The 16,666-nt window shown below is 37.1% G+C and overlaps 4 protein-coding genes across 4 annotated transcripts in view; all 4 read left to right on the top strand.

Annotated features, from left to right (window-relative positions):
• Positions 1 to 16,666, top strand: part of LOC307030136 (double-stranded RNA-specific editase 1-like) — a 392,337-nt gene that overhangs the window by 138,852 nt on the left and 236,819 nt on the right. The window lies entirely within an intron of this gene.
• LOC307027922 (olfactory receptor 6N2-like) lies at positions 3,578 to 4,549 on the top strand (the record flags this gene model as incomplete). The annotated part of the gene is made up of 2 exons (XM_079662617.1): positions 3,578 to 3,672; positions 3,781 to 4,549. The coding sequence occupies 2 exons, from the start codon at positions 3,578 to 3,580 to the stop codon at positions 4,547 to 4,549; spliced, it is 864 nt and encodes a 287-aa protein (XP_079518743.1).
• On the top strand, positions 7,009 to 12,240 carry LOC307027921 (olfactory receptor 6N1-like; the record flags this gene model as incomplete). Its single annotated transcript, XM_079662616.1, has 6 exons — positions 7,009 to 7,014; positions 7,102 to 7,108; positions 7,197 to 7,414; positions 10,798 to 11,032; positions 11,279 to 11,415; positions 12,226 to 12,240. The coding sequence occupies 6 exons, from the start codon at positions 7,009 to 7,011 to the stop codon at positions 12,238 to 12,240; spliced, it is 618 nt and encodes a 205-aa protein (XP_079518742.1).
• LOC307027920 (olfactory receptor 11H6-like) lies at positions 14,121 to 15,050 on the top strand (the record flags this gene model as incomplete). The annotated part of the gene is made up of 1 exon (XM_079662615.1): positions 14,121 to 15,050. The coding sequence occupies one exon, from the start codon at positions 14,121 to 14,123 to the stop codon at positions 15,048 to 15,050; it is 930 nt and encodes a 309-aa protein (XP_079518741.1).

Raw genomic sequence — 16,666 nt, 5'->3', positions numbered from 1 at the left:
CACAGGACATAGGGTTGGCAGGACCCCCGGCAGAAGAGTTGTCGGAGGGACCCCCAACGGGACAGGACATGGAGTTGGAAGGACCCCCAGCGGAACCTCCAACGGCACTTAAGTAGGGACTTGAGTAGGGACTTGAGTAGGAACTGGAGAGGGAACTCGAGAAGGGACTCGACAGGGGACTCGAGAGGGCTTGAGAGAGGACCCGAGAGGGGACTTGAGAGGGAACTGGAGAGGGAACTGGAGAGGTGACTAGAAAGGGGACTCGAGAGGTGACTTGAGAGGGGACTCGAGAGGGAACTGGAGAGGTGACTTGAGAAGGGACTAGAGAAGGGACTAAAGAAGGGACTAGAGAAGGGACTTGAGAAGGGACTAGAGAAGGGACTAGGGAAGTGACTAGAGGAGGGACTGGAGAAGGGACTGGAGAAGGGACTTGAGAAGGGAATTGAGTAGGGACTAGATGAGGGACCCTGGCTGCTGGGACCGGAACCAGGGCCGGAACCATGGCTGCTGGGGCCAGAACTGGGTCTGGAACCATGGCTGCTGGGACCAGAACCGAGGCCGGAACCATGGCTGCTGGGGCCAGAACTGGGGCTGGAACCATGGCTGCTGGGGCCAGAACTGGGGCCGGAACCATGGCCGCCGGGGCCAGAAATGGGGCCGGAACCATGGCTGCTGGGGCCAGAACTGGGGCCGGAACAAAGGCTGCTGGGACCAGAACCGGGGCCGGAATCATGGCCGGAACCATGGCTCTTTGGGCTCGGGCTGCTAGCCTGGAATTGCGACTCCTTCTCTTAGGAGCCTTTTGGAGGCTCCATGGACCTCCGAAAGCCAGACGAGTTCCCGAGAACGGTTCCTGGACAGGAGCAGGAACTGGGGCAGAAGCAAGGGTTGACTGCAGACGGAACACACCGAGGCGTATGGTGTCAGGTTGGGAATTGGGAGGCAGTGAGTTAGCATGCCTGGGGCTAGCAGGCTGGGAATCACACACCGAGAGGAAATTCAAAATCCAGCCAGGTAAGAATTTCACCAAGCCTGGTTCCTCCGTAGCCATCTGGCGCGCCTCTGCCAGAGCAACCTCTCGCTGCTGAACACCGGACGCTCCCCTCCATCGATCAGAGCAGTAAGCCAAAGGAAAAATCCAATAATTCCTGCTCAAATGGATCTGTTGGGCCCATCCTTGGTTGGTTCGTTCTGTTACGATGAGTGAAGCAAGCAGGACCCAAATGCAGATAACACTGATATTACCTTTATTTCAAGGATAGTAATATAACTCGGACAAACAGAACACTCCCCGGTGAACTCAGTCACCAACAAAAGACGAACCAACACTGAACACAGGAAGAGACAAGACTAAATACAGGGAGGGGTAATCACGAGACGAGAAACAGCCGGGCAGGGGAGGAGAAACACAAGGGCAACAGGTGAACACAGTCAGACAATTAGACACACGAGGGAAACTAACGACAGGGAGGAAAAACACAGAGAGAGGGAACAGACAATACACAAGGAGGAAAACATGTCAGGGAGAACCGAACAGCAAAATAAACCCAAACCTAGACATACAAAACTAAAAACGTGACATAACTTAATAATCTTGACACTTATGTGCAAATGTGCGCCACAGTTTCCCCGCTGCGAGGCTCCGGCGCTAACAGTTCACAAGCGTGCTCCTCTAGCATTTTTTTTAACATGGGTGACGACTCGGGGGGCCTCATCACAGAATTTCGTTGGCCTGGGGCAACCCTGCCTGAAGTTACCTCGCTAACCGCAAATCCTGCTACATAGTACAGGCCACTATTATTTTTGAGTATAACATTTATAATTTGTGGACAATAAACTTTTGTTATTTCCCCCGATCCTTCTCCTTTCATCCTTTTTAAACTGTGTGCGAGCGGAGGTGCTCACATGCCCCTTTCACACCAACGCTGTTACAGGGCCAGTTCGGAGCTAGAGCCTGATAAGCACCGTTTGTTCCTGTTCACAACGCAGCGGAGCCCACTCTTTTCCCCGAAGACTGGTTCTTACCAAGCTCCAGCTTACGTCGGAGGCGGGATCAACCTGAGCAATAACAATTTATGGCGAGTACGGCAAATAAAAGTTGTAACAAGCAGTAGCGCTGAGCGAAGTGACTAGAACGCAAAACATACTTTATATAGCCAGGCAACACTAACCAGGCTTCGTGTGATTCTGTTTATGTTTGACCATCCGTTCGCTGTCACTGATCATTGTGGAGAGCAGGCAGACGTTTTGTTTTGTATTATAGCAGCTATCGGATGGAATCAATACATGGGCTGCACAGGTTGTCATGTCCGACTATCACAAGTAGAATCATAATGAAAAATACGCCGGTAAAATGTGCCTATAAAAAACGGCTTATGCCACAATATAGCAACAAGTAGTCAAGATAGTCAGTTTAGCTTCAGTTGCTATGCTAACATCACCCATTTTATACCAGAAAAACTTTCATAACAGCGTTGTGATGCCAAACAGCGTCAATTCATACTGGCACACATTCAATTATGGGAATTGGGGATATTTATGCTGCTTGTGTGACAGTCAGACAGTGAATACTTTACAGCGGCCGCTGCCGTGAGTTAACGGGAAAATAAACTCCAGTGGACGAGCAGCACTGGAGCGGGCAATAATGCAGCTGAAACACATTAATAAACAATGAACCACGGCACTCTGGAGATAAGGATAAGGGTTGAGAAGTAGTTACTTAATTTAATCTGTCTTCGTATGATTAAAAATAACACGATCATCGCCTCGACGCAGTCCCCCATTGTTGTTGTTGTGAGCAGCGTTGGGGAGAAAATCAGCGACATAAACAGTGACGTCATGATGCAGCCGCGGCAGCACCAGTCGGGCTCTGGGTGGTGTGAACAAAACGGGGGCTGAAAATAAAAAATAGTTCCGAACCAGAAGAGCGCAAGCACGGAGCTAGAACGGGAACCGCGTTGGTGGGAAAGGGGCAACAGTCTTCTAATCCATGCAATCCATTCAACCTCTCTGTCCTCTACAGATTGTGCGATGACCTAAAATATTTTAGTGAAACATTCAATATCACTTCAGTCTCAATATTTTTGCAACTTGCCAGACAGATTGCAAACAGAATAAGATCATTATGTTAATTGCAAACATTACCCTGTTGTCATCACATTTCATTCGAAACCTTTAAAACATATTTCCAAGGAGACTAATTGACCTTCATTACAGGTAACCTTTAGTTTTTGTGAAGGATGAAATAAATAGGTATTCAGTAATTTACATAACCACATTGTTTTTCTTTTTTAGTCATTATTTATTTTAGCCAAAAGTCCACAGTAATATATTTGCATATTTGGTCCCACCTTTGGTCGCCTCAACAGCTCAGTGAATGGCCGGTTGCATTCTCAAGGCTGTTTTTGTTTTTACAAAACAGATAAATCGTTTGGTGCCGCCACATTTAACTCTCACTTCTTTTGGCCACACAGCCTTGGATACTCAGCTCTCTGCAAACTACTGGTAACTGTGTCGTTTGAATTTAATTCTAAATGTATGTGGTGAAATGGGTTTGAGAAATCACAACAAATTGAAGATGTTTGAAAAGGTTTCTTCTGCCACAGTGTTTACTCTTTCAGGTTTATATTTTACATTTGAAGAAAGAATTACCCTCTTCTGCTTGACTTTACTGTGGTATCTTATGATCATTTTTGGAAATGTTGCTCTTATTGTTGCTATTATTATGGATAAAAACCTCCATGAGCCTATGTATATATTTTTGTGTAATCTCTGCATTAGTGCTCTGTATGGAACTGTCGGGTTTTACCCAAAGTTTCTTCTGGATCTTCTGTCATCTCATGTAATTTCCTATGCTGGTTGCATGCTTCAAGGTTATGTGATACACTCCTCATCTTGCTGTGATTTTTCTATCTTAGCTTTGATGGCATATGACAGATATGTGGCAATATGTCGACCGCTAGTTTACCATTCAGTTATGACCAGACAGAGAGTCTCACTCTTTGTTGTTTTATCTTGGTTTTTTCCTCTTTTCCTTATGTTCAATAACTCAGCCTCCTTATTAGGAATACGTTTATGTGGATCACACATAAAAAGGATCTATTGTGTCAACTGGATGATAGTTACTCTTGCTTGCTCGCCTCCTAAAGCAAATTCTGCAATCGCATATTTTAACATTTTATTCTATTTTGCACATTTCGTGTTTATTGTTTGGTCTTACATGTATTTGATAAGAACGTGCATATCCTCCAGAAAATGGGGGAAGTTTATACAGACATGCATGCCACATTTAATCTCTCTAATCATTTTTACCACAGCTGTGCTTTTAGATGTAATGTACATGAGATTTGGGAAAGTTGAGTTCTCTCAAAACTTCTATAATTTCATGGCAATACAATTTCTGCTTATTCCTCCATTTGTGAATCCATTTATATATGGTTTCCAACTGACAAAGGTTCGCAACAAAATCTTGAAGTTAATTTGTTTTAAAAAGAGAGATGCAAAGTGTCATGTCATGACTTTTCATATCAGAGGCAAGCCGTCAAACTGAGATATAATACATTGAAAATAAATGAATGCATTGTTTTGATTTAAAAATGAAATGTTTTTGAGTCTACATTTATTTGTGAAATGTGTATGTTACAAATTGTTAGTTGACGAGGTAGATTATTGTTGATGTTGTATAACAGGACTGCTTCTGCATGTTGAGACAGAAATGACCTTGTATTCCTCTCACATGATGTATGTATCCCCTTTAAATTGTTTGTTTATAACACATTCTTATTATAATTATTATTCAGGAATCACTTTTGCCATGATGACTGGATGGTTCATGTTACAATTGATTTGTAAATGTTATTTTTAAAGATCTGATGTTAAGGAAAACATTTATCTGATGAATGATTATTAATGTTACTAACTGATATAATATTTACTGTAATGTGTATGAGCTTTTTCTTCTGTAAAATGTCATATTATCCAATAAACTACATGAAACAAAATGATATGCAGTTGTTTTGTTTGTAATGTAAATCATATAAGCTGGGTATTACTTCATCTTAGCAAACATACTTTTCAAAATAAAAATGAATCTCTGTAAAGATGAAAGAGCAGGAGATATACAGTACTAAAACATAAAATGTAAAATCGAGTTACTTGCATATTAATGTTTTTCATTCCACCTTATAGTTTATATGCATCAGTGTTCTTAATCATTTAAATAATTTGACTATAACAATAATTTTAAAGAATCTTGGGTTCACAGATGACAAAACTATAACCAATGCTTAGAAAACTTGTTGTGGTAAAAGTCAACCATAAAATGCGTTGTTTAATATAATTTATAAGAAAATCACTTACACAATTTCAAATATACAGTTCATACCTTAATTTAATCCCAGTAAAACAAGTACAGTAACACTGATTACCCAAATATTACAAGTCCTATTTATCAGGAGACAATAATTGGAATAAGATTTGAGAAATAAAAATGTTTTCTGTGTTATGCAGGCAACACAGAGGTGTTACAGCAGGGGTGTCAAACACAATTTAATCGCGGGCCACATCAGCATTAAGGTTGCACTCAAAGGGCCGGTTGTAACTTTAAGAATATATATATATATATATATAGCTTCATAATTAACTACGTCTGAGAGCAGAAGTCTAGGGCAAATAATTGCAAATAATTGCAAGTCTCTTCAGTGCATCACAAAATGATATGCATTGTGGGACATGTCGTTTATGGACATTGTGCTTCTGTAAAGTGGCCATATAATAAACCATATAATAAACGTATTTTATTTTATGCATAGCTCTTGCGGGCCAAATAAATTGAAGTCGGGGCAGGATTTGGCCCACGGGCCTTGAGTTTGACACCCCTGTGTTACAGAATGGAGGTTTAAGGGGGCTAAATCTACAGCACGTATTCACTTTCCATTTATGGAAAATGTGCTTGTTAGCAGTGGTGCAAAGTAACTAAGTACATTTACTCAAGTACTGTACTTAAGTAAAATGTTTAGCTACTTTAACTTTACTTGAGTATTTCTATTTGTTGCTACTTTGTACTTTTACCCCACTACATTTATGTAATACCTTTAGTTACTTTGCAACTTTGGTTTGATAATGTGAAATATAATCAAGTCTTAAATCAGACTTTGGTTACACCTGAGTAAATTCACAAGCAACCCTGCTTTATACAACGTTATTAAAACTAGCTGCACCTTTACCAGCTTTGAGAACACTTTAATGGATGAATAATAATAATTTAAAAAAACATATAATATATATTATTCTGAAATTGATCCGCATAATGACTACTTTTACTTTTGGTACTTTTAATATGTTTGGAAGGCAATACTTTTCTAAGTTTACTTGAGTAACATTTTGATTGCAGGATTTTGACTTGTAACAGAGTATTCCTACACTGGTACTTTTACTTTTACTCAAGTACAAGATCTGAGTAATTTGTTCACCACTGCTTGTTAGCAACATACACAGTTTATGGTTAGCAACGGTATGAGACTGGAGCTGTGTGTCAATATTGAAAGCTGATGGGGACGGGGAAAAGCCCATAAAATGTATTAGCATTAAAATAATAAACTTTTCCCTCATATTCACCGACAAGAATCAAAAGGACGTTGGGGTACACTGCAGGATCTAGGTCACAGGTGTCAAACTTTAGGCTAGCGCCACCTCATTTGATGCCCGTCATCACTTTCATTATCAGAAATTATATTAAAAAGTACGGGGTCCAAATCTACACGTTCCACAATGCATCTCTATGTTACATGCGCACTGAAGCGTCCCAAGCTCAGTTTTCAGCAGCGGGACTTGTTTATTTTTTTTTCATTATTTTTTTTTTGCATTGCTCATACAGCAAGCAGAAAGACATAAGAAAGCTCATTCAGATCATTGATTGGCTGGTTTGAATTTCAGCTCATCTGAAGTTGTAGTCAGACTAATTATTAATAACTGTGAGAGGAGGGAACAGAGTCAGACACTTTGTTACTGATGGAGGTACACTGAGCAGGTGAACAAATTATGTTTTCTAAAGAAGTGTAAATGACACAAAGTACCATCAGGTGGCTCTTTTCTCTCTCTAAGGATGGGGGTAGACAACACAGGGGAAGGAACATTATTTGTTCAACAACATTTTCTGATGGATAATGTCTCTCTCATAACTATGTTTGTTCTTTCAGGTTTTAATGAAACAGAAAACTACCAAGCTTATATCTTTGCTCTCACTTTACTGTGTTACTGTTTTATTGTTCTGGTAAATGTTTCTCTGATTGTGACTGTCATCTTGGACAAAAACCTGCATGAACCAATGTATATTCTACTGTGCACATTTTGCATGAATGGACTTTATGGGACAACAGGTTTCTACCCAAAGTTTCTCTGGGATCTGCTTTCTCCTGTTCAGGTTATCTCTTATTCTGGATGCCTTATTCAGGCTCTGGTGATGTACTCATTTGCCTGCAGTGATCTGTCCATTCTTGCAGTCATGGCATACGACAGATATGTGGCTATATGTCGCCCCCTGCAGTACAACTCTATAATGTCAAAGCAAAGAGTTGTTCTGTTGGTCTGCTTTTCTTGGTTAACACCTTTCTGCATTATCGGCACAAATATTATTCTAACGTCTAGATTAAAGTTATGCAGCCCACATATTACCAGACTATTCTGTGTGAATTGGATTATTGTTAAACTTGCATGTTTCCCAGCTGACACTTTGGTTAACAACATAGTTGCATACATTACGATACTCATTTACGTATTTCATGGTTTATTTATCGTCTGGTCTTACATGTATCTCATCAAAACATGTGTGCATTCTAAAGAAAACAGAGCTAAATTCATGCAGACATGTGTGCCACATTTAATCTCCTTAATCACTTTTCTTGTTGCTATCCTTTTAGACATTATGAATATACGATATGGTTCCAAGGATTTACCTCGAACCTTTCAAAACTTTATTGCAATAGAATTTCTTCTCATACCTCCAATCGTAAATCCTCTCATTTATGGTTTTAAATTGACTAAAATTAGAAAAATAGTTATTGGTGCTATTACTTTTAAAGTTAAATGACGTTTGTCTTGCAAGGCTGAGAAAATAACAAGTCCTATAATAATGAACCTATATATTTCTCTTTTTGTAGACTATATTTGAATCGTAGATTTTGGATGCAATGTATTCTTTGCGAATGTAGATGATCTGCTTTTACATTAACATTGCAGTAAATGTACAGCTTATTGTATTTGTAAGTACATCTTAACCCTTGTGTGGTGTTCATATCTGTGTTGAACTCAGCCAGTGTTTGTGGGTCTGGTGGACCAACTGCCTTTTTGGGGCTTCAATTCAACACAATCAAACTATCTTATGTTAAAATACTCAGTAGATGTTTACTTCATCTCAATTACAAGCAATATAAACAGCATATGGTTAATTTTTTGCCCTTTTACATTTATCCCGAACACCCGTATGTAATGTAAATGCGGGGGGGTGGGGGGGGGGGGGGGGGAGGGGGTGGGGGGTGTTGTGATAGATCTTCTTCACAGAAAATGAGCCAAGGCCATTGAGTGTGGGTTTGAAAAAATTATTTATCATTTCATTTTTCTTTAGCTAAATAATGAAACAGGTCCCACAGACCCGAACACCATACAAGGGTTGAATACTCTATGTATACCAAACAGTTTGCTTAATGTATATTCACACTTATTAATTGTGCTTCCTTGTCTGTTTGCCTCATTGCAGTAAGGAATAAAATGAATGTTTACATTAAACTCCTCATTTTCAGTAACTTCATTTGAGACTATACATGCACGGATGAACAAATAATTCCAAACAGAATTCTGGTTGTATTTTATTTTGAATTAAATTATTTTTGTCTAGTTTTTTTAATGTAAAAATGCACAATTGCTTTGCATATGAATTATGAAGTCTTTAATTTTTAACTATAAACTTTGCATAGTATTTGTTTTAGCCGTTGGTCATGACTCATCGTACAGTTTAATTGTGTGCATATCTCAAATGAACTGTTTTCACAAAATATATTTGCACTTTTCACCTATGTAATTCAAGACAAATGTTCCCTTGTTACACTGTCCTTAAGACAAAAGTTGTTGAAGTAATGTGGTTTGGTTCAAAAACTTTAGCTCAAACCTTTCACAACGTTTTGTTAGTACAGTTTCTTCTCATACATTATAACCTTAAATCTCTCTTTAATGGTTGGAGTTTGAGATGTATGGATGTTTATACTTTTTTTCTAAAGGCACTGCTTCACCAGCTTGTGGCTGTGTTTTACTGGATGTTTTGCACATTTGGAAAATGTTAGCTTGGTATGCCTTGAAACATCAGCTGAAAACTTAAAATCCCCGAAATATCCACATTTAGCTGAGTCTAGTCAGTTGTACAATGATTTATATTGTTGAAAATGTTGTTGCACAACTAAAACATTGGTCTTTTAAATAAGAGAATCCACTCGGTGGCCATTTGACTGCTTTCTTGTATTGAGGTATAAAATAAATTGAAAAAAACTGAAACGTCATTATCCTACTTAAGTAAATAACTATCATTGTGATGCTAACATAACAAAAAAAGAGAAATAGGTTAGCTTGGAGATGTTAAATAGTTAGATATTATGTTGTAAATAAATATGTTTTATTGTTACATGTCATTTGGTCTTGTCTCAACCTTGCTAGCTGTTAAGCAAGGCTGTAACATCTGGGGTCTTGTTCCGGATCAACTCCGGTTCACCCAACAAATTAAAATCCACAAAGCTTCCTGCACTGAAACACTAATATAAACAAATGCAAACCACGTCAAAAAAATCCAGACGAGCCCCCACATGTTAAAGCCTGGCACAATGGTTGCAGCACAGATGGGAGACAAGACGAGTTTACGTGTAACAAGAACATATTTATTTACAACAAGTAAAAATTGAATGTGAACGTCAGTTATCACTTATCAGTTATATTTAAGGGTGTGAAAATATGCATCAAACTAAGTAGCAGCTGTGTCCAAAATAAAAGCTCCATTGTGGGATTTTTGCAACTTGCCAGACAGATTGCAAACAGAATAAGATCATTATGTTAATTGCAAACATTACCCTGTTGTCATCACATTTCATTCGAAACCTTTAAAACATATTTCCAAGGAGACTAATTGACCTTCATTACAGGTAACCTTTAGTTTTTGTGAAGGATGAAATAAATAGGTATTCAGTAATTTACATAACCACATTGTTTTTCTTTTTTAGTCATTATTTATTTTAGCCAAAAGTCCACAGTAATATATTTGCATATTTGGTCCCACCTTTGGTCGCCTCAACAGCTCAGTGAATGGCCGGTTGCATTCTCAAGGCTGTTTTTGTTTTTACAAAACAGATAAATCGTTTGGTGCCGCCACATTTAACTCTCACTTCTTTTGGCCACACAGCCTTGGATACTCAGCTCTCTGCAAACTACTGGTAACTGTGTCGTTTGAATTTAATTCTAAATGTATGTGGTGAAATGGGTTTGAGAAATCACAACAAATTGAAGATGTTTGAAAATGTTTCTTCTGCCACAGTGTTTACTCTTTCAGGTTTATATTTTACATTTGAAGAAAGAATTACCCTCTTCTGCTTGACTTTACTGTGGTATCTTATGATCATTTTTGGAAATGTTGCTCTTATTGTTGCTATTATTATGGATAAAAACCTCCATGAGCCTATGTATATATTTTTGTGTAATCTCTGCATTAGTGCTCTGTATGGAACTGTCGGGTTTTACCCAAAGTTTCTTCTGGATCTTCTGTCATCTCATGTAATTTCCTATGCTGGTTGCATGCTTCAAGGTTATGTGATACACTCCTCATCTTGCTGTGATTTTTCTATCTTAGCTTTGATGGCATATGACAGATATGTGGCAATATGTCGACCGCTAGTTTACCATTCAGTTATGACCAGACAGAGAGTCTCACTCTTTGTTGTTTTATCTTGGTTTTTTCCTCTTTTCCTTATGTTCAATAACTCAGCCTCCTTATTAGGAATACGTTTATGTGGATCACACATAAAAAGGATCTATTGTGTCAACTGGATGATAGTTACTCTTGCTTGCTCGCCTCCTAAAGCAAATTCTGCAATCGCATATTTTAACATTTTATTCTATTTTGCACATTTCGTGTTTATTGTTTGGTCTTACATGTATTTGATAAGAACGTGCATATCCTCCAGAAAATGGGGGAAGTTTATACAGACATGCATGCCACATTTAATCTCTCTAATCATTTTTACCACAGCTGTGCTTTTAGATGTAATGTACATGAGATTTGGGAAAGTTGAGTTCTCTCAAAACTTCTATAATTTCATGGCAATACAATTTCTGCTTATTCCTCCATTTGTGAATCCATTTATATATGGTTTCCAACTGACAAAGGTTCGCAACAAAATCTTGAAGTTAATTTGTTTTAAAAAGAGAGATGCAAAGTGTCATGTCATGACTTTTCATATCAGAGGCAAGCCGTCAAACTGAGATATAATACATTGAAAATAAATGAATGCATTGTTTTGATTTAAAAATGAAATGTTTTTGAGTCTACATTTATTTGTGAAATGTGTATGTTACAAATTGTTAGTTGACGAGGTAGATTATTGTTGATGTTGTATAACAGGACTGCTTCTGCATGTTGAGACAGAAATGACCTTGTATTCCTCTCACATGATGTATGTATCCCCTTTAAATTGTTTGTTTATAACACATTCTTATTATAATTATTATTCAGGAATCACTTTTGCCATGATGACTGGATGGTTCATGTTACAATTGATTTGTAAATGTTATTTTTAAAGATCTGATGTTAAGGAAAACATTTATCTGATGAATGATTATTAATGTTACTAACTGATATAATATTTACTGTAATGTGTATGAGCTTTTTCTTCTGTAAAATGTCATATTATCCAATAAACTACATGAAACAAAATGATATGCAGTTGTTTTGTTTGTAATGTAAATCATATAAGCTGGGTATTACTTCATCTTAGCAAACATACTTTTCAAAATAAAAATGAATCTCTGTAAAGATGAAAGAGCAGGAGATATACAGTACTAAAACATAAAATGTAAAATCGAGTTACTTGCATATTAATGTTTTTCATTCCACCTTATAGTTTATATGCATCAGTGTTCTTAATCATTTAAATAATTTGACTATAACAATAATTTTAAAGAATCTTGGGTTCACAGATGACAAAACTATAACCAATGCTTAGAAAACTTGTTGTGGTAAAAGTCAACCATAAAATGCGTTGTTTAATATAATTTATAAGAAAATCACTTACACAATTTCAAATATACAGTTCATACCTTAATTTAATCCCAGTAAAACAAGTACAGTAACACTGATTACCCAAATATTACAAGTCCTATTTATCAGGAGACAATAATTGGAATAAGATTTGAGAAATAAAAATGTTTTCTGTGTTATGCAGGCAACACAGAGGTGTTACAGCAGGGGTGTCAAACACAATTTAATCGCGGGCCACATCAGCATTAAGGTTGCACTCAAAGGGCCGGTTGTAACTTTAAGAATATATATATATATATATATATAGCTTCATAATTAACTACGTCTGAGAGCAGAAGTCTAGGGCAAATAATTGCAAATAATTGCAAGTCTCTTCAGTGCATCACAAAATGATATGCATTGTGGGACATGTCGTTTATGGACATTGTGCTTCTGTAAAGTGGCCATATAATAAACCATATAATAAACGTATTTTATTTTATGCATAGCTCTTGCGGGCCAAATAAATTGAAGTCGGGGCAGGATTTGGCCCACGGGCCTTGAGTTTGACACCCCTGTGTTACAGAATGGAGGTTTAAGGGGGCTAAATCTACAGCACGTATTCACTTTCCATTTATGGAAAATGTGCTTGTTAGCAGTGGTGCAAAGTAACTAAGTACATTTACTCAAGTACTGTACTTAAGTAAAATGTTTAGCTACTTTAACTTTACTTGAGTATTTCTATTTGTTGCTACTTTGTACTTTTACCCCACTACATTTATGTAATACCTTTAGTTACTTTGCAACTTTGGTTTGATAATGTGAAATATAATCAAGTCTTAAATCAGACTTTGGTTACACCTGAGTAAATTCACAAGCAACCCTGCTTTATACAACGTTATTAAAACTAGCTGCACCTTTACCAGCTTTGAGAACACTTTAATGGATGAATAATAATAATTTAAAAAAACATATAATATATATTATTCTGAAATTGATCCGCATAATGACTACTTTTACTTTTGGTACTTTTAATATGTTTGGAAGGCAATACTTTTCTAAGTTTACTTGAGTAACATTTTGATTGCAGGATTTTGACTTGTAACAGAGTATTCCTACACTGGTACTTTTACTTTTACTCAAGTACAAGATCTGAGTAATTTGTTCACCACTGCTTGTTAGCAACATACACAGTTTATGGTTAGCAACGGTATGAGACTGGAGCTGTGTGTCAATATTGAAAGCTGATGGGGACGGGGAAAAGCCCATAAAATGTATTAGCATTAAAATAATAAACTTTTCCCTCATATTCACCGACAAGAATCAAAAGGACGTTGGGGTACACTGCAGGATCTAGGTCACAGGTGTCAAACTTTAGGCTAGCGCCACCTCATTTGATGCCCGTCATCACTTTCATTATCAGAAATTATATTAAAAAGTACGGGGTCCAAATCTACACGTTCCACAATGCATCTCTATGTTACATGCGCACTGAAGCGTCCCAAGCTCAGTTTTCAGCAGCGGGACTTGTTTATTTTTTTTTCATTATTTTTTTTTTGCATTGCTCATACAGCAAGCAGAAAGACATAAGAAAGCTCATTCAGATCATTGATTGGCTGGTTTGAATTTCAGCTCATCTGAAGTTGTAGTCAGACTAATTATTAATAACTGTGAGAGGAGGGAACAGAGTCAGACACTTTGTTACTGATGGAGGTACACTGAGCAGGTGAACAAATTATGTTTTCTAAAGAAGTGTAAATGACACAAAGTACCATCAGGTGGCTCTTTTCTCTCTCTAAGGATGGGGGTAGACAACACAGGGGAAGGAACATTATTTGTTCAACAACATTTTCTGATGGATAATGTCTCTCTCATAACTATGTTTGTTCTTTCAGGTTTTAATGAAACAGAAAACTACCAAGCTTATATCTTTGCTCTCACTTTACTGTGTTACTGTTTTATTGTTCTGGTAAATGTTTCTCTGATTGTGACTGTCATCTTGGACAAAAACCTGCATGAACCAATGTATATTCTACTGTGCACATTTTGCATGAATGGACTTTATGGGACAACAGGTTTCTACCCAAAGTTTCTCTGGGATCTGCTTTCTCCTGTTCAGGTTATCTCTTATTCTGGATGCCTTATTCAGGCTCTGGTGATGTACTCATTTGCCTGCAGTGATCTGTCCATTCTTGCAGTCATGGCATACGACAGATATGTGGCTATATGTCGCCCCCTGCAGTACAACTCTATAATGTCAAAGCAAAGAGTTGTTCTGTTGGTCTGCTTTTCTTGGTTAACACCTTTCTGCATTATCGGCACAAATATTATTCTAACGTCTAGATTAAAGTTATGCAGCCCACATATTACCAGACTATTCTGTGTGAATTGGATTATTGTTAAACTTGCATGTTTCCCAGCTGACACTTTGGTTAACAACATAGTTGCATACATTACGATACTCATTTACGTATTTCATGGTTTATTTATCGTCTGGTCTTACATGTATCTCATCAAAACATGTGTGCATTCTAAAGAAAACAGAGCTAAATTCATGCAGACATGTGTGCCACATTTAATCTCCTTAATCACTTTTCTTGTTGCTATCCTTTTAGACATTATGAATATACGATATGGTTCCAAGGATTTACCTCGAACCTTTCAAAACTTTATTGCAATAGAATTTCTTCTCATACCTCCAATCGTAAATCCTCTCATTTATGGTTTTAAATTGACTAAAATTAGAAAAATAGTTATTGGTGCTATTACTTTTAAAGTTAAATGACGTTTGTCTTGCAAGGCTGAGAAAATAACAAGTCCTATAATAATGAACCTATATATTTCTCTTTTTGTAGACTATATTTGAATCGTAGATTTTGGATGCAATGTATTCTTTGCGAATGTAGATGATCTGCTTTTACATTAACATTGCAGTAAATGTACAGCTTATTGTATTTGTAAGTACATCTTAACCCTTGTGTGGTGTTCATATCTGTGTTGAACTCAGCCAGTGTTTGTGGGTCTGGTGGACCAACTGCCTTTTTGGGGCTTCAATTCAACACAATCAAACTATCTTATGTTAAAATACTCAGTAGATGTTTACTTCATCTCAATTACAAGCAATATAAACAGCATATGGTTAATTTTTTGCCCTTTTACATTTATCCCGAACACCCGTATGTAATGTAAATGCGGGGGGGTGGGGGGGGGGGGGGGGGAGGGGGTGGGGGGTGTTGTGATAGATCTTCTTCACAGAAAATGAGCCAAGGCCATTGAGTGTGGGTTTGAAAAAATTATTTATCATTTCATTTTTCTTTAGCTAAATAATGAAACAGGTCCCACAGACCCGAACACCATACAAGGGTTGAATACTCTATGTATACCAAACAGTTTGCTTAATGTATATTCACACTTATTAATTGTGCTTCCTTGTCTGTTTGCCTCATTGCAGTAAGGAATAAAATGAATGTTTACATTAAACTCCTCATTTTCAGTAACTTCATTTGAGACTATACATGCACGGATGAACAAATAATTCCAAACAGAATTCTGGTTGTATTTTATTTTGAATTAAATTATTTTTGTCTAGTTTTTTTAATGTAAAAATGCACAATTGCTTTGCATATGAATTATGAAGTCTTTAATTTTTAACTATAAACTTTGCATAGTGTTTGTTTTAGCCGTTGGTCATGACTCATCGTACAGTTTAATTGTGTGCATATCTCAAATGAACTGTTTTCACAAAATATATTTGCACTTTTCACCTATGTAATTCAAGACAAATGTTCCCTTGTTACACTGTCCTTAAGACAAAAGTTGTTGAAGTAATGTGGTTTGGTTCAAAAACTTTAGCTCAAACCTTTCACAACGTTTTGTTAGTACAGTTTCTTCTCATACATTATAACCTTAAATCTCTCTTTAATGGTTGGAGTTTGAGATGTATGGATGTTTATACTTTTTTTCTAAAGGCACTGCTTCACCAGCTTGTGGCTGTGTTTTACTGGATGTTTTGCACATTTGGAAAATGTTAGCTTGGTATGCCTTGAAACATCAGCTGAAAACTTAAAATCCCCGAAATATCCACATTTAGCTGAGTCTAGTCAGTTGTACAATGATTTATATTGTTGAAAATGTTGTTGCACAACTAAAACATTGGTCTTTTAAATAAGAGAATCCACTCGGTGGCCATTTGACTGCTTTCTTGTATTGAGGTATAAAATAAATTGAAAAAAACTGAAACGTCATTATCCTACTTAAGTAAATAACTATCATTGTGATGCTAACATAACAAAAAAAGAGAAATAGGTTAGCTTGGAGATGTTAAATAGTTAGATATTATGTTGTAAATAAATATGTTTTATTGTTACATGTCATTTGGTCTTGTCTCAACCTTGCTAGCTG

Source organism: Notothenia rossii, assembly GCF_949606895.1.
Source record: "Notothenia rossii genome assembly, chromosome: 2".
NCBI classification, from domain to species: domain Eukaryota; kingdom Metazoa; phylum Chordata; class Actinopteri; order Perciformes; family Nototheniidae; genus Notothenia; species Notothenia rossii.
Note: the sequence above shows the minus strand (reverse complement) of the source record. Positions and strands in the feature narration are given on the sequence as shown.